We start from the raw sequence: 24,582 nt of genomic DNA on the forward strand, positions 1-24,582 counted from the left end.
ATCATTGCCCCCATCAGTGGTGTAACCCCTCATCTGTGACACCCCAAGAGTCACCATCAGACACCTTCCTGCATCAGCATCTTCTCTAACCACGAAAACCCTGCCATGTGAAGGCTTTCTCACTTCTTCATCTTCAGAATCGGTAGACCATACCTCTACGCCACCGAACTCATCGTTTGCAACATTTTCTGTCACAATCAAAGCATTCATAGTGTTATCTGTTGCAACTTTCTTCTTCTTTATTTCTTCAAGCTTTCTTATGTAATAGGCTTCGTCGTCTTCATTTTCTTCCTTTCTTTCTGACATCCTTCTCAACATGCACTCTTTGGAAAGATGGTTCTTGCCACCACAATAATTACAATCATATTCGGAGTCACCTACATGCTTCATCTCCTTCTTCGGTTCTTCATTCTGAGAAACACTCTTCGGTTCCTCCTTTGCTTTCTTTGAGCTGTAACTTCCTTGCCAGTTTCGGTTCTTAGATGTGGGAAATTTTCTTCGAATAAACTTCTTTGGGTTAGAGACCATCAAAGCATACTCTTCACCAGTAAGATCAAATTTTGACAGATCCTAATCTTCTTCTTCTTCAGACACATTCTTTCCTTTGGAGATAAGAGCCAAAGAACCCAAGCTTGAAACAACATTTGTTTTTTTAGTCACTACACCTTCATGTGACTTTAGAATCCCAACAAGCTTTGCCAAGGAATAAGCTTTAAATTGCTCATGAGCTTTTACAGTTGATACAACTGCCATCCATTCGGGTCTTAGGCCATTCATGAAAGTTACCTTCTGCTCAATGACTTTTCTCTCTATACCATGCTTGATCATTTTGCTTAGAATATGATTGAACCGATCAAAATCCTGGATAAGCTTCTCTTCAGGTTTTTGCTTGAAGTCTCCAAACTCTGATAGTAATAAAGTTTGGACTGAATGCTCCAGATCTTCATCGGTAGAATATAATTCTTTTAACCTGTCCCAAACTTCTTTCGCTGTCGAACATGAGCTAACCAACCGAAAGGTGTCAGATTGTAAGGCGAATCTGATCATTCTAAGCGCTTTGATATTGCATACAAACTTATCCTTCTCATCTTGAGGAACATCTTTAACCTCTACCATAAGCTGATTGTACTCCTTTTGAGTCTTTATGATTATGTTTGTGCCTGAGTGAGCGAAAGGACCTACAATTATTGCTTCCCAGATCAAATACCCATTGTTTTCTGAACCGATCACATAATCTTCGAAGTGATGCATCGAAACTTCATAATCCTAAGTGTATAGGATGGGAATTCTGGTAGTCGATCCAATGCTGTTGGAGATGTTAATGGGGTTTGTGTTTGAATCTTCGTGTGACATGATGATATTACGAATAAACTATCAAGATAAGACTTGTAAACAAAGTTAGGGTAAAATCGAAATCTAAGAACTACGTCAATAGCGAAATGACGGCTCTAACAGAGATCAATATTAGCGGGAAACCTTATAACCTTCTTCGACAGAAGAGATGCATATAGATTACATAGTATCATGCTTTGATACCAATTAATGAGTTAAAAACCTCTTTAGATCGATTGGATCTTCAACAGGTTAATCAGAAAATCAAACAAAAATAGTTGACAAACACGAATGAACCAAACTATGGCTTAATAATTCAAATATAGTCACACCTCAGCAGAGCTCGATGAAGAACTTCCACTGTAGAGGTGAGCTAGGGTTTTCAATACTATTAAAAAGAATAATCGTAAAAGCTATCTCATAAGAGTGCATGCATGCACCATAAATACTAAACCCTAGAATAACAAACACGGTTGGACTTGCCCAATACCATGACTATAATGGAGCGAATACAAGGCCCAATGACACAATACTTCTAGTCCCAACAAAACTACCAAAGAAAAAGGATACCACGGGAAATAACTTTGTATTTGTGAGATACTTGAAGGTTGCAAACGCAAAAGATATCGAGGAAAAACTAAATTGGATTACCTTTTTGGTTAAGCCAAAGTCATTGTAAACAATCCTATTTGATAATAATCGTAAGAAGCTCCCTATAAATAATGGTGGAAGTATCTATATTATTTCCCCCAAAATAGGTGTGTACTCTTGACCTGTAGATCCGAACTATCATTCATACGTGGATATCCTAAAAGGTTCGAACTACCCCAACCTGTTCCTTAACCCTATGAGAATATCCTAAGTGCCAACCACAACCACTGTTGGGTTACGATGCATATATTAAAAATCAGATCAAGTCACCAAGACATAAATAAAGGAAGCAAATCAAACAAAACAACATAATTTGATAGAATCCACGTTTATTCAACTTTATGTAACAAAATTAATACTACAAGAAGGGTAGACGATTACCTCAAGTTGTATTCAAGAAGAATTAGGATCCCAAAAAGAATCCCATTAAAAATTCACACCTTTGTAATTCAACCCTACCAAGATCTCTTTGTTTTCCGTATTCCTTAGTGCCTAAGCTAAAATCACAAAACCCTTTGGATTTTATCTTGGAGTCATCCGCTAAGTAGATGGATAGAAAGAGAGGTAGATAATTTTAGTATTTGGAATGAATGAGTTTCTTTGTCTTGCCTCCTTTATATAGGAGGTATAAAACCCTTATCCTTATCCTTTAATGTTTATTTGAATTGTGATAAATATCTATAACTGAATTATGACAATTATCCATAATTCAAACCTTTCGATATATTTCCTTATCAATCTCTCTGTTAAATTCAGTTATTTACTTGATAAATCAACAAATAAGAAATTAACCCCTCTTAAATAAATACTCTTTCTTTTTCAAGTTGAGCCGAGTGTCTCATATAATTAATTATGTCACAAACTAAATGGTTTTATAGGTTACAAAAAAAACTACGCACTTGTGGATATTCTCTTAACAATTAAGGGTACATGCAACCTAATTAAGGATCTATGTCTTTACACATTATAAAAACATACTATTAAAACTTTCATAAACCCTAGCTATAATCAAAATTCATAAGTTAAGGTTACATACCTTCTGAATTGTTATTGTAAACAATTCCTTGAATCCTTCTAGATCTTGGAAAGCTAGCACCAAAACTATGATGTCTCTAATGGATCACACCCAAAACTAGAAACTCTAAAATGAAGAGGAGAGATAGGAGGAATTTCGGCTATGAGCCTCTATGGAAGAACAAGAACGAAAATTCCAAGTCTTGGGGTTCTATTTATAGTGTGGGTGACTTGCAGAAAAAGCCATATTTAAATCGATTAAATAATAGATTTAATCCCAGTTCAAATCCTTTCTTTATATGTAACCATGAGGCTTCCATAATCCTTGCAAAAACCGTCCACCCCTATATGGGTCCTAGACTTTTCCTTCATTGCTCAACTATGAACAATTAAAATTCAACCCTTGGACCTTTAATTAATTTCAATTAATCCTGAATTAATTATAGATTAATTTTGATTAATAATTAATCAAGTATTATTGATTTTATATTAATTTATCAATCATATAAATTAATAAATAAATTGTTTAACCATTGATCTCATATTAATTTATTAATCACATAATAAATTAACTAATCAGTTCTCTATTTCTAATTAATATATTAATCACATAATATACTAACAAACCATTTCCCCCATAATTTCCGATTAGTTTATTAATCATATAATAATCTAATAAATTAACCTTCTCTCTCCTAATATCATTTCTGGTTATGAGGGCGACCCAAAAGGAATTTGCTTTTAATCACAACAATATACCAATTTAGTTATGAGCTTAAACACCTTAATCCAACAGTCTCCCATTTGGATAAGTCTATAATGAAAATTGCAAGTATAACCTTGAAACCAAATAGCAAAGTGTGATTTCCAAAGCCACTGCCGAACTTTGAGTAAAATCAAATGTTCGCCCTAAGATAAGTGATCAAATATTTCTTCATTCTACAAGATATTGTATGAATTGAGTCATGGATTAAAGTATCAACCTCCTGTTCATTTATTTGTTTCTCGATCTCTGATTTTTTATGATCAATCCAGACTACAAAATCGAACACATCAATTTATTCTGGTCAGCATCAATTTAGTCTGGACTAGGCTTGGTTCTTATAGATCAACTCAAATCACCGAGGGGCCCAAAGATATCACTTTTCCTATTAAGGCAAAATGAATGAATTACTTTGAATATACAGTCATACATTACTTACCAAATCATACATGAAATAACCCTTTAAAACATCCAGTTACAAGATGCCTTTAAGCAAATCAATGCACGAATGATTAACAAACTATGAGCTATACATCTCTGCTTTAAGAATAGTAGATATTATCATCTTAGAATTACTTGTGATTGAATCCATGAAGTAATCTCTAAGCGTTGGTTTATCTAATACTCAAAATCTTCATTTTCTAAGTACTCATGAATATTGCAGCAATCCCTATGCAATGTCTAATCTCCATAAACAATCTACAAACAATTCATGAAAATCTTAATTCACTTCTTACTTCCAAAAGTATGAATGACTGTGAAATTTTGAATAATGTTTAAAATTACCCAGGGAAGTAAACATGCAAAGTGAAATACAATAATAAACTAATTATCTATGGTATCATACCCCTTGAGTATAAACAAATCCCTATTATTTAATCACCATAAAAGTTACGAATTTATTCATTGTATATTGTTTTGAGTAAACAACTAACCACTTGAATTAAACAACATTAGTCATGCTATGCTATAAACATGCATACTATACTCTCGATAGCCCTTCCCTTGTGAACAAATCGAATGGACATTACTCCAATGATGCTCATTTTATAATTCCAAATTCTTATCATTATTTAAGATGTAGTGGAACTTCATCTTTACATGCATTGACCTTCTGTGATGTCAAGGTTCTAAAGTCACAAAGACTAAGCCTTTGATACTACAAAATGTTCCATTAAAAGTTGTTACTTGAAACAATTCCATGGTTATGAAGTTTCAGATCCAAGGTACTCCTTGGACACTTCTCTTACATTAAAGTTTCCAACTCACATGTAGAATTTTCAACCATCTCCCATTATGGAAACATTTCCATATTCCCATATGACCATCAATGCTAACCAAGAGTCATCTCAATCCAGAACGTGTCACTATGTTTCGTCCCAAATAATTTCAGACTTCCAACTATCCACAAGCAACCAATCTTCGATAAAACCTTAAAATGTTCTTGACAATTATTTAACAACTTTAGTCGCATAAAATTCTAATCCTTTTCTCACAACGTAAAGGCATTTGAAAAATTAGAATAAGTAAATATTATAGCATATGTGATCGATCATATACCAGAATCATATGGGACTTAACTCATTATTACCTATACATGGATTTAATATTTGTTCAATTCCTTACTATAATATTTCTATATATGGAATCTTCTATGTTGAATCATTTAAACAAGATATTCATATATGTCTTTGACTAACTTCTATTAAACTATACGATCTAAACCTTTAGATTCGAAACAAAGTATGAGTGTCCTCTCCCCAAGATTTACTATAACGAAACATTTCCATATAGACTGTTTCATATGAAAACATTATCATCATACAATACCAACAAAAAATGATTTCCTTCATGGATCGAACTTCGCTATTCTAAATTTCTTGATTTCCGGCAGCTCAATGCCTACCAGTGCTTCTGTGTCATTAACATCTTACCCATATTGATCTGTGTACTTTCACTGGCCAACACGCTTTGCTTCTACTTTTAAATGAAAAACATAAAAATCAAAAGCGTTGCTAACTTAACTGGAGGTGCACATAAATAAGAATATATCAATTAAAACACAACATGATTTCAACCTCAGGTCGTGTACTAGTGATAACTAAACGGACCATTGTCGGTTGACTCTTGAAACTCTCAAGATCAATACGACTCACAATGACTTTTTGATATATGAGTTTTTTTTCTCAAGGAACATTCATTAACGAGCTAAAGCAAATATTCAAAACTTTGTGTGGATTCCCGAAAAGAAAACACTTCATAGAATATGACTCAGTTTATCTTTTGTTTATCGACCAAAGAAAACATCACAACTCCAATTCTAAGTGTGCTTGAGTAAGGAAATCATTATTACTCCACATATTACGAGGTGTTATCAACCTTCTTAGTTTGAAATGAGTTTCAAGATAGATTTATAGTTACTAGATCATAGCTCTACAACTTGATTGGAACAAAGCATGACTCATCTTTTGATTGAACCATTTCCAACAATGTTCGATTCCTCTTCTTAGTCGTAAAATTTCACTAAGATGTACTTTAAGGAGTCAGTTGTGATACAATTCCATGATTACTAAGATGATCATAAAACATGATACTAAATTATGCTCCTTTCCTTTTAGATTGGAGAATCTTTTATCTTTTTGTCTAATAGATTCTTCTATGTCGTTATACTATTCATGAACCCTTGCAAAAGTATTAGAATTCTTCTTAATCTTATAAACATAATCATATTTACCAAAGCATCAGTAAGTCATGATGACAAAGTTATCGTCCATTGTGGTGGATCTGAAAGGTCTATATCAATATATACTAGATAAATCAGTCATTCAGTTGCTTCACATAAACATGTGAACAATGATTTAGTCATAATTTCCAATGAAAAAGATTCTCAATATTATTATATTTGAATTGTTCGATTTCAAGTATCTATCCAATTGGTTATGAAATTTCTTTTCACTTGGTCAGTTATGACAATACCATAAGTGCGATGTCATAAGAATCAAGTCCACTATTAATATTGCTATTATTAGAAACACGATCAACACATTCATTTATCCCAAGTGCGATATCATAAGAATCAAGTCCACTATTACTATTGCTATTATTAGAAACACGATCAACACATTCATTTATGCCATTGAAATGAAGACCAAAAGTTAAGGAATAAAGAGACTGATATTGTGTTGGTAAAGTAGAAGCATTTATATGAACCTAACCTTACTTTATATGCGTATAAAGGATATAAATAATGAGATTTTAATGGAATGAATGTCGGATGCTTATAATATAAGTTGTTAAATGAAAATATACACGTTTAGAATGTAAAAGGAAGAAATCATTAAGAAAAAGTAAGAAATTAGTGAAATATAGAAATTTAAATAAATTAAAAATTACCTTACTTTAAGGCTGTGGAAACCAGATTTAATGGATTAATAAATGTGATGTCAAGGTTAAAATGGATAGTTAAAACAATAAAGATGAGATTTTAATAAAAACAAGTCATTTGGAGTCATAATGAGTAATTATATATAACATCCCAAAAATCATGACCAAAAATTTCATTTTTTAAATTATTAAATAAAACTATAATTTTCAAACCATTCCATCAAAACATGAGTCAAAGTAATTCAAACATTATCATCAGAGTTTCCAAATCAAAACATCAGACTAAACATCCCAGGATAAACATCATGGTGTGTGCAATACAGTCATCCCGAGCTCTTTCCTTTGCAATCAGAAGTACCTAAAACCAAAACTGAAAACCGTAAGCACGAAGCTTAGTGAGTTCCTCAACCTACCACATACCATACACATAACCATATAATGTCCCCTACCCCTTCCTCAGTCCCTGCCATGCATAAGACAGTGTCCGACATTAGGCCTCGCCGGGCGTCAAACCCCGCTCGGTATACATATCTGCTTCTCCCAGGCCCCGCCTGGAACTAGGCCTCTCCTGCTATACACATTCAAACAATATCATATAATCATGCTAGCACATAAAGAATCATACGCAGTACTATATGTTCCAGTCCTAAGGCCTCGCCTACCATGGGCCCCGCCCCTACTCTACTAATGATGAGATATGGAACCCCGTCCGCACTCAGCTAGTGATGAGATATGACCCCCCACCCACACTCACCTCCCTACTAGTTACATACAAGTATCACACATACAACAAGTATAACTAAACATTCATAAACATTCCTTGGGTACCACCCGACATTGAACCATAGTCCGGAAAGCATACATATAAACATTCATCGGGCACCGCCCGACATCAGACTTTAGTCGGGAACATAAAATCCTACATGCATATATATGGGTCAACATTGGTGCCTTAGACCCGTTCACACAAAGGGAAACTCACCTCGCACTACTGAAGTCCCCTGGATAATCCTCAGACTAGTAGCTGGCAAATCCCCGAACTGCTGATCCTTCGACTCCCCGAGCTATCAGTACGAAAATAACACTTAGTCAAGACCCAATAATCCTTCTTAGGGTAAAATTACCATTTTACCCCTGATCTAATTTGGTCCATGCCTAAAGCCCAAAATCATAACATGAAAGGCCCAACACTAGGTAGACTTCCCAAGCCCACTAATGGCCCAATTTTCTAAAATGGGCCCAACCCCTCATGGAACCACCTTAAGTAGCCATTCCATACTTCACAATCCTCTCAGGTCAACCTTGATCAAGGTCAAGTCAAAGTCAAAGTCAATATCTAGGTCAACGTCAAAGTCAATGTTCCGATTTGACTCAACTCGTCGAGTTATCCTCCAACTCGGCGAGTTTCCATAAACCACAAGTTGCGATATTTCACATCAAAACAACGAGTTTCCCCAAACTTGTCGATTTCTTCTATTTCAACAGAATCGGGACTCTTCGAATGAGCTCGTCGAGTTCCCTAGTCTATTGACCCCTTCTTAATGCATTCATCCCCTAATCTTCAACCCAAGGCCCCATATTATAGATCTAGTCTGAAAACACTACTAGAAGGATAAAGTTTCCAACTTTACCCACTGAGAACCATCCTAATGGCATAAAACTCACTCCTTAGCCCAAAAGGGGCTTATAACTGATGGGTTTGAGCAACAAGAACTTTCCTGTGTGCACATGCAAACCCTAATTGCTTGGATCTAGGTTTATCTAATTGAACATGCATTCTATCCAAGACTTTCAATACTAGATCTAATGTAAACAATGATTCTAATCATATGAATTAGGATCTAGAACAATACCTTGGATTACTTGCTTGATACTTCTTCTTCTTGGAGCTTAGAGTCACAATTGTCACTCCTCTAATGGCTTACAAACACCAACTAGCAAGAAGATGATTTGAGAGAGAGAGGAAGGTGAGAAATCGGCCCTAGGGTTTCTTGCCTTACATGAGTGCCGATTTCCCTCACCCTAGGGTCCTATTTATACTATAAGCTACTAGGGTTTCACCTTAAACCCTAATTGAATAACTTAGGCCCTAAGCAATCCAAGATCCTCCTAGATACTAGGCTTGGATGAATTTAAGGTTCCCAAACCCTAAATTTCGTCCACCCTCATATCCATAAGGATCCATAGCCCAAAACACAACTATCACACATTTGACAGTTTATGCCCCTTAATTCAATTAACCTCTTTAAGTCACCAAATTAATTCTGAATTAATATATGACTTATATTAATCAAATAACAATATTATTCCTTTAATATATTATTCTCATAATATATAAACAATAATATCTCTTCTCTCTTAACAAATCATCTTGTCAAGTTGCTATGGTGAAGGCAACCCAAAAGGACAATGCACAACCGGGTCAAGTACTTACCAAATATAGTTACAGCCTTAGACACTAATCCAACAATAACTTCATCCACAAGCCACCAAACTTCAAGATGAATCATAAGGTCATAGATCTGGACATTGGGGACAAGATTGTCACATAAAGTTTCCGGCTTTCTCTTCTTGTATGGCCCTTGGAAGCTCACAAGGCCAAAATAGTGGTCTAAAGGTTGCATGGGGCTTCCATGGCCTTAAAGCTGGCACCTTTATAACATGGAGACCCCTCAAGACCTCAGATCTGAAGTATAAACCCATTTGGGACGTGCAAATCCCAAGACCCAAGCCATATGGACCAAGAACAAGCAAACTATGGACTCGAGGATTGGGCTATGGAGGCTGGAAACTCGAGACTTCAGAATGTATAAATAGGGTGCAAAATCCCGGGTCCAAGGTTTCCCAAAACCCGTCCAACTCATCGATTTGTTCCTCCCCAACTCATCGAGTTGAGCTTTAAATTCCTACGGCCCAAATATTCCAACACATTGAGTTTTCACCCTTGAACTCGACGAGTTAGCCTCTTGATAGAAGATTTTCTTTCCTTAATTAGCCTTTTGGATTCTGGGTGTTACATTATAACCTTTTAAAAATGGTATGTTGTGTTTTTTAAAATAAAGTGTGTGAAACCCTATGTTTATGGCCTTGTGAATTGAACTCTAGAGCAGTAATTAAATATATTTGTTTTGAAAGTTGTAGTAGACATAACAATGATTACACTTTAAAAAGAATCAGTAAAAACATAATTCATATGTAAAAGTTATTACAGTTTAAATATGGAAGAGGATTTGGTTTTGCTGAAGGGAAATGTTGAAAAATTGGCTAATTTCATATGAGACAGAAGGTGGGAGACAAAAAGGCCTTATATGCGATTCAGGAAGCTTATCTACGTTGGGCGAACAAGGGAACAAAAAGCCCGGCCGCATGGCACTTCCCTGATACGTGGTAACGAGTCAATGAAACTCCTAACGAATGACAGGGTGGCTGACGGGTTTGGACCAGTTCCGGGTGGGTTTTATACTTAAGCATCGATATACCATCTTTTGACGGAATGTTGACCTATTTTAGCCCCTTGATTAATTTAACCCTATTTTCCTTCCAAAACTCTCTTGAAGATTATGTTTGTATGTGTGTGTTCTTGTTGTGTTAGTATATGTAAGCTCAAACCATAGGAAATCAAGATTATTTCGAGGAGCTTTTCTCTTCTGAAGTAAGGATTAAAGAATTATATGAATGATTGGATCAAAGGCATGATAAGGGAAAAATTTGTGGCAATTAAACCTAACTACTAAAAGGAGACTACATATGGATCTTTTCTTGAGTACATGTCACAAATGCTATATCTTCTAAATGCTTTTGTAATAAATATGTGTATTTACATAAATGGTATTTGGTATGAAATTCCTATGCTTATTATATGTTTCTAATGACAAGAATTTACATAACTCATGACATAACATATTGCATGTGGGAATGCATGCATTTGGAAAATGTGCTTATTAGACACTCATGCATCATATAAGTGTCATTACATTTACTTGTACATAGTATACCATCTTACTAAAAAGATGGTGTATTAGTGTTGACATTATGATGCCAATTATGCTTCAATAGTTGTGACTCTAGGAAGAACAATGACATGAAGGATTGATCTATTCACCCTAAATGGCAAAGGAAGTTGGTACATGGATGTGAATTCCCCAAAACTTATGTACACTTGGATTCTACATTCATATCATGTTCCATATTATAAAATGATAATGTATTATGTTTTGGATATAGTTTATGGAATAAAATGTATATTGCGTCAAAACTAATGTCATTCAAGAGACGAAAGTATTACATATTCCTTTTTGTTTTAAAAGACATATACCTAGAAAGAAAAGATAAGGATGAATTCCTTAGGGCTTAGGGTATTATAATGGACTTTTGATAAGAAGATTTACTTATGAGCTATGCAGTCAATCGGGACGCTATAGCAGTTAGCGGAGGCAAAGAATCGTGATTTTCAAAATAGCAGTGACACTATTAGAGCATTGATTTACCGCGATTATGGCCACTGCTATAGCGGCTTCATAGCTGCTATTTGAACCAATTATGTTGAAGACTTGAAGTACTACAATATGATTAACTGTCAAATTGCTTAATTATTTTATTTTCTAACTTTGATTATATTGAAGTATGATAAAAATGCAAAGTATTGTTTATGTTTTCTTGTTGATTGTGTTAAAGTTTTATTACTTGTGACATTGGTAACCGACATGTGAAGTATTATTAACTAATTATGATATGAGAAGTATGATTTACTAATTAACTAATTAATTGGATTGGATTGAACTTTAAAGTATGATTTACAGATTAATACTCTAATATATATATATATATATATATATATATATATATATATATATATATATATATTCTACAAAATAAAAATTCTATATAATATAAAAAACGTTATAGCATCGCTATACCACCGCGAAAACCGTGATTTCAAAAAGCGGCCAGTGACTGCTATTATATTTTTGACCACGATAATTGCATAGCTTGTGAGAGACGAGAAATGAAAAGAATTTTATTGTAAATTTTATATATACTTTATATGGTTATGTGTACTAGATTGTAAACCTCTAGTATTTTGAACTTAGGCTAAGGGGAGTGGTAACACTCCTAGCACCTTGCCACGTCCTCTTTCTGAGTACCACATCATTTTTCTTCATTTAAAACATATTTTCTTCATTTAAAACATAATCTTAACATTTGGTAGGGAGTGGTAACACTCATCGCACTCCATTTTTTATTACCTTTTTGTAATTTAATTTAATTACTTTATTTTAATAAGCATACATTTTTTTAATATTACACAAATATTTTTTTGATTTAATTAATATGCCATAATTTTTTTAATGACACACACTTCATATTAAATAAAAACAATTACAATAATTTAAAGTACGACTTAATACTAGGGATGAACATATGGATCGGGGAACCGGCCGGAACCGATACCGGAAGCGGAACAGGCACCGGAACCGGAACCCGATGGAACCGGTCGGGCCCGTACCGGGACGTTATTTTTGTGGATTTTTGGAACCGGGAACCAGTAGGAACCGGAACCGATATAACCGGAACCGGTAGAACCGGCAAAAACGGAACCGTATGATGCTATTTTTCGAGGACCGGTTCCAACATTTGAACACACAATAAGAACCAGTAGGAACCGAGAACCGGTGGTCCGGTTCGGTTCCTATTTTTCATCAAGTTCGGTTCCCGGGTCGGTTCCAGTTCGGGCCGGTTCCAGCCGGGTCGGTTTCTTTGCTCATCTCTACTTAATACTACTTAAGACCTAAAACACAATTTCTGATATAGTCCTCTTCATGGCATCAATGGTGATAGGTGGAATATCTCTTTGGATGATGCTTACATTCAATGGCTTTATTTCTTGAATCAATTTCAAGAGCATTGGTTTCTAGTAGAAATAAAACACATGACATAGTCACAGTTAGTTCTTTTTTTTTTTTTAATCTATATAAGTATATTAATATTATAACTACATACGTATCATAAAATGACATATGTTAACATTTCGAATATATGAGGTTAAATATCTAACTGTTAGTGGAAAATGATTTAACAAAAGTTAAAAGTCATTGAATAGGTTAGGTTAGGCATTTGCGTTTTCTAAATTTGGTCTTCCAAATCATCTGAAAGTCAAAATGTACCAAATTCAATCTACATTAAAGAACACCTTTCCCACACCAGATTTACATATGAATCAACTACATTTATCTAACATCACATATTCTAGGACCATTTAAGTTGCAACCTTCCAAAAAATGGCAATACCCTCATGTCTTGGTAGACTGATGGCAAACTTTCTGCAAGCAATGAGCTTTTGATCGCTGTTAGATCATAGAATTTGAGTCATTAAATCCCTATCCTAGCTCCTTCAACAATTGTTTTCAATATCTTTTTTTTGAGAAAATGATGATACAATTTGGGATATAAAAGGAAAATACAAATTTGTAAAAAGTTAGGACTTAACTGGAAAGGTCTCATTTCCCTTACTTTCTCTTGATTTTGACTTTTCCATTAGGGTCAAAACCATAGTCACATAAATCGTTGGGGTAGGCGCGATCTACAAACCAAGTCGCTCGTACCAAAACGTAGTATGAACGTGTACAAGGTACGCTCCGGGTCGCGACTCATAACTTGAAATTGGCTATCCAAATCTTCAATTCGAACGTACCAGAAGCTGTAGAAATCACGATTTGCCTAATTCCAATACTCATTTGCAATCGGTTGGAAACATGGGCCGGAATTTGAAGAGTCGATCGTCTCGACTGTACTTTTTTGTAACTGAACAATTTATGAGAGACTCTTCAAAATTGATTTCATATTCTGTAATTAGGCCTATATTAGGCTTCCATTCAATCGTATTTTTCATTCAATTGTATTCTAGAACATCAAATTTCAAATTTAATAATTTGGTTCTTGAATCCCAAACCCAATACCGATTACATTTACAATATCATGTTTTCTTGGAAAGCAAAGATGTACTAATACCTGTGAGGAAGATGACGGAGGACATAAATCACAACAATACTAGGAGGAAGAAGATCATTATGTTGATCTTAGTAAGGAAGAAGACAACGAGAATCAACCACAATCAGAATAAGAAGTTCAGATAAGTCGTGGGAGTCAAGGTACACAACCAAAAACACAAAGTGTAGATGCGAAGCCTTTATATGATGAAGTTACTTTCATTAGTGCTGGTAGTAGTAAAAATCCCGGTGGTTCTAAAAAATGGGTTTGTAAACATTGTCATGGAACATTTACTAGCTCGTATACCTGCATTTATACTCATTTTTTTGGTGCTCAACTCGGAAAAAAGCTGAAATTAAGAGGTGTCTCGTTGTACTAAAAGACCGTGAAACTTATGGAAGGTTGCGAAAGAAAGTGAAAGAGGCTGAAAACTATGGAGTCTCTAAATCCCAAAGAAGTTTTGTTTAAAAAAAAACGAAGTTTGAGCTCTAAGAAACCGATAGAGCAATCTTTTGCAATAATAGAGAGAAGTGCAGTTGATTTGAAAATTGTGAAGGCCTTATGTGCTAATGAGATTCCATTTAATGTTTTGCGAAATCCTCAATTTCGTGATATGGTAAACGCATTAAGAAAGGCACCCGAAGGTTATAAAGCGCCATCAAGTGGGAATGCAAGAACTGTTTTACTAGACGAATGTGTCAGAGATGTTGAGAAAGACTGGATACCATTTAAAAAAACATGGTATTCACACGCTATTTCTATTGAATCTAATGGGTGGTCAAACATAAAACATAAACCATTGCTTAATGTTCTTGCTGTAAACGGTCGAGGTTCTACGTTTATGAATGCCACTGACTTTTCTGGATTGGAGAAAACAGGTAAAGTAATTGCTCAATTTCTAAGCCAAGCGATTGATTCTGTCGGCCCAAGTAATGTTCTCAGTGTTGTGATGGACAATGCCACAAATTGTAAAGCTATTGGAAAGGAAGTGGAAAAGGTGTACATGCATATTTTTTTGGTCGCCCTGTTGTGTTCATACTTTAAACCTGATTTTTAAAGGTTTTGCAAGGGAGTTTATTTGGTTACAGGACACATATAAAAAGGGGAAAACGATTGTCAAATATTTTCTGAATCATGGACAAGCTTTGTCCATTTTTAGGGAGACTTCAAAGTTGGACCTTTTATAGGTTGCAAAATCCCGATTTGCTTCTCACTATGTTTTGTTGAATAGGTTATTCATTTGTAGAGAGACACTATCTACAACAATTGCTCGTAATTCGTGGAGAGATTGGGTGAAACACGACGATGAACACACTAGAACAATTGGACATCATGTTGTTAATCATACAAGAGATGATGACTTTTGGGTCGAAGTTGAAAATATTTTACGCATCACGAAGCCAATTTATCGGTTGATCAAATTTTGCGATGGTGAAGGCCAAAAAATGGGCGAAATTTATGAAAAGATGTATAAAATGTTGGGGGAAATACAAGATGTGATGAAGGAAAATATGTATGCATCGTATTTCCCTCAAGGACAACAAATTGTATTGAATAGGTGGGAGAAAATGAGCATCCCATTACACTGTTTAGGATTTGCTTTAACTCCACGGTTTTACGATAGCCGCTATCTTGAAACATTAGCATTGGGTGGAACTCGTAGAAAAACGCCTAACCTTGATAAAGAAGTTATACAAGGTGTAATGGAATCATTTAATCGCATTTATGAAAATAGAGACGAAGAACGATTGTTGTGAGAACAATTTGCCACATTTAACATGAAGAAGGGTCTTTACTTTCTACCGGCAACTCAAATGGATGCTATGGAAGCACTTGACTGGTGGTCTACTTATGGCGCGAAAACACCGGAGTTAGCTGATGTGGCAAAAAAGTATTGTTACAACCTATAAGTAGCTTTTCAGCCGAAAGAAATTAGAGCATTTATTTCTATATCCACAATGTGAAGAGAAACCGACTAAGCTGTAAAAGGGCTAACAAACTTGTTTTTGTACATTCAAATATTCGTTTGAGTTCAAGATTTACTGAAGTATATAAAGAAGGGTCACACAAAAAGTAGGATATGGATCCCGAATCTACAGACTTGGAATGATCAAGGCTAGAAGACATAGAATGAGAAGATCTCCAGGAAGACTAAGATAATAACCAAGGAAAAAGACAAAGGGTGGAGTAATGGATAATGGATTAAGTTACATGTTTGAGTTTTAAGTTTATGTTTTATGTTTTGACTTTTTATGTTTGTTGGATTTGATGTAATCTGTTTTGAATTTTTGATGTTTGTTTGGTTGCAAGTTTTAAGTTTATCTAATATGTTTTGAATTTTGGTACATGGTACCACAATATTTGGTACATCGTATCGAAGTGTACCAAAATGAGACTACCCCCCTCATACCGAATTTCAGGGACCTAACGAATTGTGTAACACGTACCCGTACCCATACCAAAGTGTACCGCTAATTATGTGACTATGGTCAAAACGGTTGAATTCTAATAATTTCTGTCAAGAAAAAGAAGATTAAGAAACCATTTAGCAAGATAAAAATCAACATGCTGAACCGTATACAACTACTATGAGAATCCTAACCTTATTTTTTTTTCCAAGAGCAAATCTTCTTCAGAGAGCTCCATAACTAATTCATGTTCCTCATGGATTATCATAAATAATAATCATCAATGTAGTTTTTAGATAGATTATTTGCAAATTGACTCGTTTTACCCCAATTTGAATGAACTGTATAAAAATCTATGGTATAAAAAGTTATTTGGTGGTTTATTTCGATATAAATAATGATATAAATAATATAACAGCCTGAAAGTATAAAGATAAAAGAATCCCATGAAAATCTTTTTTTGTAGTTTTCCGATTCTAAACACAAAAGTTCAGCCAAATGTAATAGACACATTATTAAAAAAAAAAAAAAAAACACCTTTTCTGTAATTCAAAGTTTCCAACATATGAAAACATTATTTGGTTTAATGTATAGCATCGGTATAGACCTAGTGGGGATAATCATGTAGCTAATTGTAATCCAACTAAACATAAAATTTCCAAAACAACGATGATAAATAGCAAAGAGTAAGAGACTAGGGTTCATACTTGATGATTGTCCATTCTTTCTGGAGACACCAAATAGGAAGAAGAATAACATAATTTCGAGCGGCAAGAAGCCAAGGAGTGTGCGTGTATGCTTATAAACTATGATCCCTTAACAGTTCTTAATTACTACCCTTAATTCGATCTAATCACACCAAGAAATTCAGCTAGTATATAATCATGGTATTATGCAATCAAGCAAAATACTGATATAGCTTTGGTCAGGAAACTCCTCGATTAAGCCAACTAAAATCACCAAATACTGAAACGTCTTAAAACAGATGCAATTTAAGGCTCAATTAATCCAATCGAGTGAACCAATACGTAACAAAACTAACCTTTGAGCGTGAATCCCCTTCATGTGCTCTAATCCCATCGGACGAAGCAAAAACTAGGGTTTTCACTTTTATAAAATCTTTGGGAACTCGGCGAAAAGAAACGCTTTGAAAAGATACGGACTGATTACGACGCAGAGCGAGTGAAGACGAAGAAGAAGAAGAAGAAAGAGGAGGGCGAGAAGAAGCACACGAGAGAAACGATTACAATAATTTAAAGCACGGTCAAACCCCACTCCCACCAATCAAATTCATTCCTCAAGAACAATAATATTAGCAGCACTGTGGGTTAAAATTAGGAGTAAACATTCGTTGAGCTCTTCGTCCACCACTTGTTTGACGAAATGCCAAAGTGACTATGTGTTAAGTTCGTTGCTGGAAGGCCAATCCCATTCATCCCCATCGACGTTAACGATTCCATGTCCGCCAATGGTATACCATATATAATTAATTTTACCTTTTTAACTTTCTCCTCCCAACAACCGGAGTTCAGAGTAGTCCTCACTAACACATATACATGATCTTAGGTTCTACTCACACAAACAATTGGTTTGTGGATTTGAGTCCTGATTTTAGTTCAAAGATTTGAATCCTTATTTTTGGAAGCTTTTCGTCTGAACAACAATGGTGGGTCACGAACCTTAAGTTGAACACCACCACCACCACCAAGTCAAAGAGATGCAGGGGTACAAGCTGCTGATGCAATGGACTGTCTTTCCACACAAAAAAGCACTTGACTTTGAGAGAGATTGAAAGAAGTGAGCTGGATTTCTTTTGGTACAAATTTATAGTCCACACAAGCTATTTCTAGACAAAATAAATAAATAAATAAAAAGCGACTTGTTAGAAGTTTGTATTGCATGTTTTGGGTGTTATGGTTTGGTGAGAAGTTCTTGTACACATGGCCAGATGATGTGGATGATGAAATGCTAACAACTCGTGCTACATCATCAATTATCTCAACTGCCCAATTAAAAATCATTGAATATGATAATGGCATCATCAATGTGAAAACAACTCCCTTTGTATTGAAAAATGCTAGTGATAAAGATACTTATTCAGATTCTGTTGATTGGAAATATCTTGGAAACTCCCATATGGTGCGCCTCAACATTCAACTCACTTTATATAGAAATTTCTTGGAAACTCACATCTTTATGTATATAGTTCATTTTAGTTCATTTCACTGATATCTCAACAAATTAACACATCCATGGCATCATCATCATCGGCTTCTCCTTCCTCTCCTGTTCTTTCTTCTCAGTCATGTAAGTACCATGTTTTTCTTAGCTTTAGAGGAGAAGACACTCGTAATACATTTGTGGGCCATCTCTATTCGGCTCTTGAACAAGAAGGAATCCACACTTACAAAGACGATGAAACACTTCCACGGGGCGAATCAATCCACCCATCCCTTATGAAGGCTATTGAAGAATCACAGATAGCCGTCATTGTATTTTCAAAAAACTATTGTGATTCTTTGTGGTGTCTGGATGAACTTGCACATATTATGAAATGCAGGGATACCAGAGGACAAATTGTTATGCCTATATTTTACGATGTGGATCCCTCTGAAGTACGAAAACAAAAACGGAAGTATGGAGAAGCATTTGCTAAACATGAGTTGGAGAACAAAACCAAGGTTGAATCTTGGAGAAAAGCACTTGTGGATGCAAGTAATATTTGTGGATGGGATCCTAAGCACATTGCCAACGGGTAATTTTCTTCTTTGTTTTTGCAACCTTTTATGCGTAAGATATGTGTGCTCTACAAAGCTTCTATATTTGTACCTTTTAAGCGTTGTTTGCAAATGTTTTAATTATTCTTGATGAAGTTGATGACCTTGATAAACAGAGAGGTTTTGACTTCATCACATGATCGGAGTCAAATATAAACCTGTAAAAGATTCGGTCATGCTTTCAGCAGATGTGGTTTCTTAGGATATCGAGCAAGTTAGAAGATATTAGATATCCTAAGTCCTAGGACTATGGATAAGCTCAAATTAAGTTATGATTAAATTTATTGACTTTTAGTTCTAATTCAGTACTTAAAACCTGACTTCAAGCTAGTGACGAATTGCTTAGCTTTTTGCTATTTGAAACTATTCCATCTTTCCGAAGAAAATGGTTAGAAATTACTTGTGATATTGACTTTGCAAAATCTATTTGGATGTGAAATACAATTTGGACTCTTTTTCTTTATTTCACAGAACATGAAACAGAATACCTTGTTTTTCATGAGTGCATATGTTAATTATCCTTATATATGTAGGCATGAATCAAAAGGCATCAAACAAATTGTTCTCGAAATTTCACAAAAGTTGCATCAAGTAACTTCAAGTGCTAACGAGAACCTGATTGGAATAGTGGCTCGCATGAAACGTTTGAGATCAGAGTTACAAGTTGGATCAGGTGGTGTGCGGATGATTGGAATATGGGGGGTTGGGGGTGGTGGTAAGACTACTCTGGCATCTTCCATATATGATGAAATCTGTAGGCAGTTTGATGGTTGCTGCTTTGTTCAAAATATTCGAGAGGAATCAAAAAGATATGGTTTGGGAAAGTTGGAAGAAGATATTCTTTCAAAAATGGGAGTAACCAGAGTTGGAGGAGGAAGATGCATGATAAAGGATAGGTTATGCCATAGAAAGGTATTGATTGTTCTTGATGATGTCGATCACCTTGGTCAACTAAAAGCATTAGCTGGATCACATGATTGGTTTGGTGAAGGAAGCCGAATAATAATAACAACCCGTGATAAGCATTTATTAACCGCACACAAAGTAAACGTGATACACAATATTAGCTTGTTGAGCACTGATGAGGCTATTAAGCTCTTTTGCAAGCATGCACCCCGGGATAACATGAGACCAGTGGAAGATTATGAGCATCTTTCAAAAGAGGTGGTCTCTTATGCTGGTGGGCTTCCATTAGCACTTACAGTTCTCGGTTCTTTTCTGTGTGACAAAAATATTCATGAGTGGAGAAGTGCATTAGCCAGATTGAAAAAGATCCCAGATACTGAAATTCTGGAAAAGCTAAAAATCAGCTTTGATGGACTTACACCAGTTGAGAAAGATTTGTTCCTAGATATCGCGTGTTTTCATAGGTGGGAAGACAAAGATAAGGCAATGAAGATCCTCGATGAATGTGGTTTTCATCCTGTTATAGGAGTAAAGGTATTGATACAAAAGGCTCTCATAACTATTTCAGAAGATGGATATTTTGATATGCATGATCTGGTGCAAGAAATGGGACACCACATTGTTAGAGGGGAACATCCTAACAATCCTGAAAAACATAGTAGGATTTGGATGGAGGAAGATGTTATGAAAATATGTGCTATGGATGCAACAATGGTATAGTTATGTATGCATAAATAAACACTTTTCAACTCAACCCTGACTCCATTTTGTTCCTCAATCACAGGAACTCGACATGATTGAAGCAATAAGCTTTGGAAATCCTGAGGATGAGTCACAAAGATATAACCATCATCCTTCGATTGTTGCAAACACGAGGAACCTTAGGTGGATTGATTGGTACGGTGATTTTAAAAGTCATTTGCTTAGTAACTTTCCACAAAGGACGCTTTGCCGTCTAGTATTGCATGATAGCTTCCAAAAACAACTTTGGGAGGGTTATAAGGTAATTCTTATTGTCTATCCGATGATGAATGTTTAACCTGACTAATTGTTGGTGTCATTAAGCAACTTCAGCTATATATATATATATATATATATATATATATATATATATATATATATATATATATATATATATATTATAATTAGCTATAGTATCGAATGCACAAACCTTTAGTGTGTAAATCTCCCTTCTGTTCATAACGATACACTAAAATTTAACTTGTTTGATATTATATCGACACATTAGTCATTGTAATCCATAGAATTATGTAAAGCACGTCCTCCATATAAATATTCTTTTGTGTGAACATAAATACACAGAATCTTGTTGTTTTAAAAAAAAAATGTTATATTACTATTATTTAGGTATTAATCTAAATCTATTTTTTTTGTTGATTGATAACCATTATAAAACAATGATATCATTGATTTGCTTCAAGTGATTTTTATTTCATTATTTTGTTTTTATCAAGTGATTTTTAGATTGTTAACTAAACGAACACTTTAAATGATATCCATTTACACAGATGGAAAGAATTAGTTTTTTGTCAGGCTTTTGATCTCATAAATAATGTGTACGTAACTGAGATACATTTCAGAATTTTCTAACTATATATGTATGTGCATGTGCTAGATTTTTGACTCGTTTGCAATTGTCTATATGCAACAGTTTCTGCCCAATTTGAAGACAATCGAACTTCATGGTTTGGATTACCTAACCATGACACCAAATTTTTATGGACTTCCCAATCTTGAAAGATTCATTCTTAATGGATGTATGTGTTTAGAAGAGATTCATCCATCGATTGGATGCTTGGAGAGACTTGTTTTCTTACATATATCAGGTTGTAGGAGTCTTAAGAGGTTTCCACCCATTACCCGACTAAAGAAACTTGAGACCCTTTCATTAAATTTTTTTAAGTTCTCAGAGATTCAAGAAAAGAACATGGCGAATTTACCACATCTTGATTTGGATAACAGTGGGAAAGAAGTTGCATCTTGTATAGAATCTTGTACAAATTTTTTTGTTAATTGTTGGAGGTGTGGTTGCAGCATTTGTCCTGGTGTAGAATGTTGTTCAGAGGAGCCTTCTTCCTCTCACAACATGAAGCCTTGTTTACATGATCACAACAACATGAACCACATAGGGTTGCAGTTTTTTCTTAAGGACTTAAGAATTTTGTATCTTAGCTGCTGCTTGGGAGACGAAGAAATTGGCTGTGCTGTTTGGGAGTTACCCAACTTGAAAGAACTTGATCTAACATCAAATAATTTTTCACGATTAAATTTTAGTCTCTTGCAACTTCCTCGACTCAAACTGCTCAATGTGTCAAGGTGCAAAAGCCTTGTAGAATTGTCAGAGCTGCCATCAAGTATAGCTGTTGTTACAGTGGAGGAATGTATGTCTCTTGAAAGCTTTGGAGATCTTTCAAACTGCAAATGGTTATGGCACATCTCACTTGAGGGGGAGAACAAACTTGGTGATAGTGACATATTACTAGACTTCATGCTCCAGGTTTGGCTTTTGCATTTCATTATATATATATATATATATATATATATATATATATATATATATATATATAAACCTAAGCATAAGAATCATATATAACTAAATTTGTTTTCCATGGCAGGGAAATGCTAGTGAACATTACTTTATCAATATCATTCTTAAACATAAGATTCCAAAGAGGTTTGCAGGTTGGCTGTTTAGGGGGGATACATTTACACTCCATCTTCCGGATAATTGGTATGACAAATTTTGCGGGTTCCTGATATGCGTTGTTACCAAAATGAGGTATCCGGCTATAAATATAGTCATGAAGTTGGAGGTAGATGAAGATATTCTCTTTGAGCTTTGGAAAGAGTCTAATGAAATAGTGGAGCCTGTATATAATGGAACAATGACATTTGTAGGATATGTTTCCTTTGGTTCATTGAGGCACACCACACTGTCGAATTCATCATACAATATGATTTCGGTTTCCATAAAACGCATGACTAAGGAGGTGTTTTCGAATTCATCACGCACTATGGTTACAGTTTACACAGGCAGCATGTATGGGGAGTCGTTTAAAGGTGAGAGTTGTGTTGGAGCTGAGCTCGTTCCTAGGAAGAGTAAAGGCAATCAGCTGCAAACAATAGAAGTCACAACAGATAGCTCAGAATTTTATAACAAGGAAGCAGGTAAAGACAAAGATACATTTAGGATAGAACATGATTCCAAGAATTCTATCAAGATTTTATGGAAACCTTATCATGAGAAGCGTTTCTTGTTATAAGTTGTTTCTCTACTTTAATTACTGGATGAAAGCAGTGCGAAAGTCTAAATTAATAAGTTAGTTTTAAGCTGCTATATGTATATCAGCATATAGTTGTATTATGTCACTGATTTTTGGTGTCATTATAGAAGTAGATTGTAGGTTTTCTATTTCGAATCGGGGCCATTGGAAACTTGCCAAGCAAATACTACAGGAAAAAAATCAATTTATATGTTATCGAATTGTTGGATATCCCAATCCAAATCCAGTTACACAAATAAACTAATCTGAATAACTTAAATGGTTTGAACCATTGAATTGGTATTTAGGTAATCTTGTTTTCCAAATAACCGAAATCCAAGTTCAAAGTCCATATCTTGGTAACCCGGATAAAGGGTTCAGATCGGTGGTATTTATATAAAGCTCTATTAGCTAATATTATTTGTAGATATATTCTATTGTATTTGAATATTCTTGTAGATTTCCAATCCCTCAATGATAGGGATTGCTTTACTCTTCTACTTATACGCTTGGTATCAGAGCTAATTCTGTAACCCTAAGTTTTCTTTCTTCCACTTCCAGCCAATGCAACCCTACATCTCCATCATGACTGGCGAATCAAGCAACCCACCAAAATCGTTTCATCGTGCTTTTGCAGTCACCAACATCAAGAACTCGATCCCTATCTTGTTTGATCGGACTATCGGTCACTATGCTTCTTGGGTCGAGCTATTCACCATCTAAATATGTGCATGTAATGTCATGGATCATATCGACACCACGTGCACCGATATAGATGACACCATGTGGACCTACGTGAGTGCAGTCGTTAAACAATGGATCTACAATACAATCTTTGTAGATCTGGTCCAAACCATCATCAAACTAGGCGACAGTGCTCAAGAACTGTGGAACTGTCTCGCTGAAGTCTTCCAGGATAACAAGACTACACGTGTAGTGTATCTTGAGGAACAATTCAACAACACATGCCTTGATGCCTTCTCAAACGTTGCTAATTACCGTAGCCATCTCAAATCCATTGCTTATCAATTGGCAAATGTAAGAAACCCAAACTCAGAAACCAAAATGGTTCTCCA

The 24,582-nt window shown here is 35.1% G+C and overlaps 1 protein-coding gene and 1 long non-coding RNA gene across 3 annotated transcripts; one reads left to right on the forward strand and one right to left on the reverse strand.

Moving 5' to 3' along the window:
• Nucleotides 1–7,367: 7,367 nt before the first annotated feature.
• On the reverse strand, nucleotides 7,368–18,327 carry LOC145068332 (uncharacterized). 2 transcript variants are annotated; one of them, XR_013688957.1, is made up of 3 exons: nucleotides 17,582–18,327; nucleotides 7,594–7,715; nucleotides 7,368–7,502 (listed from the first exon to the last, which is right to left on the reverse strand). It is a non-coding gene; the product is annotated as an uncharacterized LOC145068332 (long non-coding RNA). The 2 variants fall into 2 exon arrangements; XR_013688958.1 differs by having other exon boundaries at nucleotides 7,594–7,712; nucleotides 17,582–18,326.
• Nucleotides 18,328–18,334: 7 nt separating this feature from the next.
• Nucleotides 18,335–23,696, forward strand: LOC145068331 (disease resistance protein Roq1-like). The gene is made up of 5 exons (XM_079015286.1): nucleotides 18,335–19,294; nucleotides 19,850–20,936; nucleotides 21,007–21,225; nucleotides 21,895–22,740; nucleotides 22,859–23,696. Exons 1-5 carry the CDS (start codon nucleotides 18,792–18,794, stop codon nucleotides 23,504–23,506), a joined length of 3,303 nt encoding a protein of 1,100 aa, XP_078871412.1. The 5' UTR covers nucleotides 18,335–18,791; the 3' UTR covers nucleotides 23,507–23,696.
• The last annotated feature ends 886 nt before the right edge of the window (nucleotides 23,697–24,582 follow it).

This window comes from Lactuca serriola, chromosome 8 (assembly GCF_051521515.1).
Source record: "Lactuca serriola cultivar US96UC23 chromosome 8, Lser_US96UC23_V15, whole genome shotgun sequence".
Classification (NCBI taxonomy): Eukaryota; Viridiplantae; Streptophyta; class Magnoliopsida; order Asterales; family Asteraceae; genus Lactuca; species Lactuca serriola.

Coding starts and splice junctions, on each gene's coding strand:
- LOC145068331 (XM_079015286.1), top strand. CDS start 18,792: ATGGCATCATCATCATCGGCTTCTCCTTCCTCTCCTGTTCTTTCTTCT. Junction 20,937..21,006: donor GTGCTATGGATGCAACAATG/GTATAGTTATGT, acceptor CCTCAATCACAG/GAACTCGACATGATTGAAGC. Junction 22,741..22,858: donor TACTAGACTTCATGCTCCAG/GTTTGGCTTTTG, acceptor TTTCCATGGCAG/GGAAATGCTAGTGAACATTA.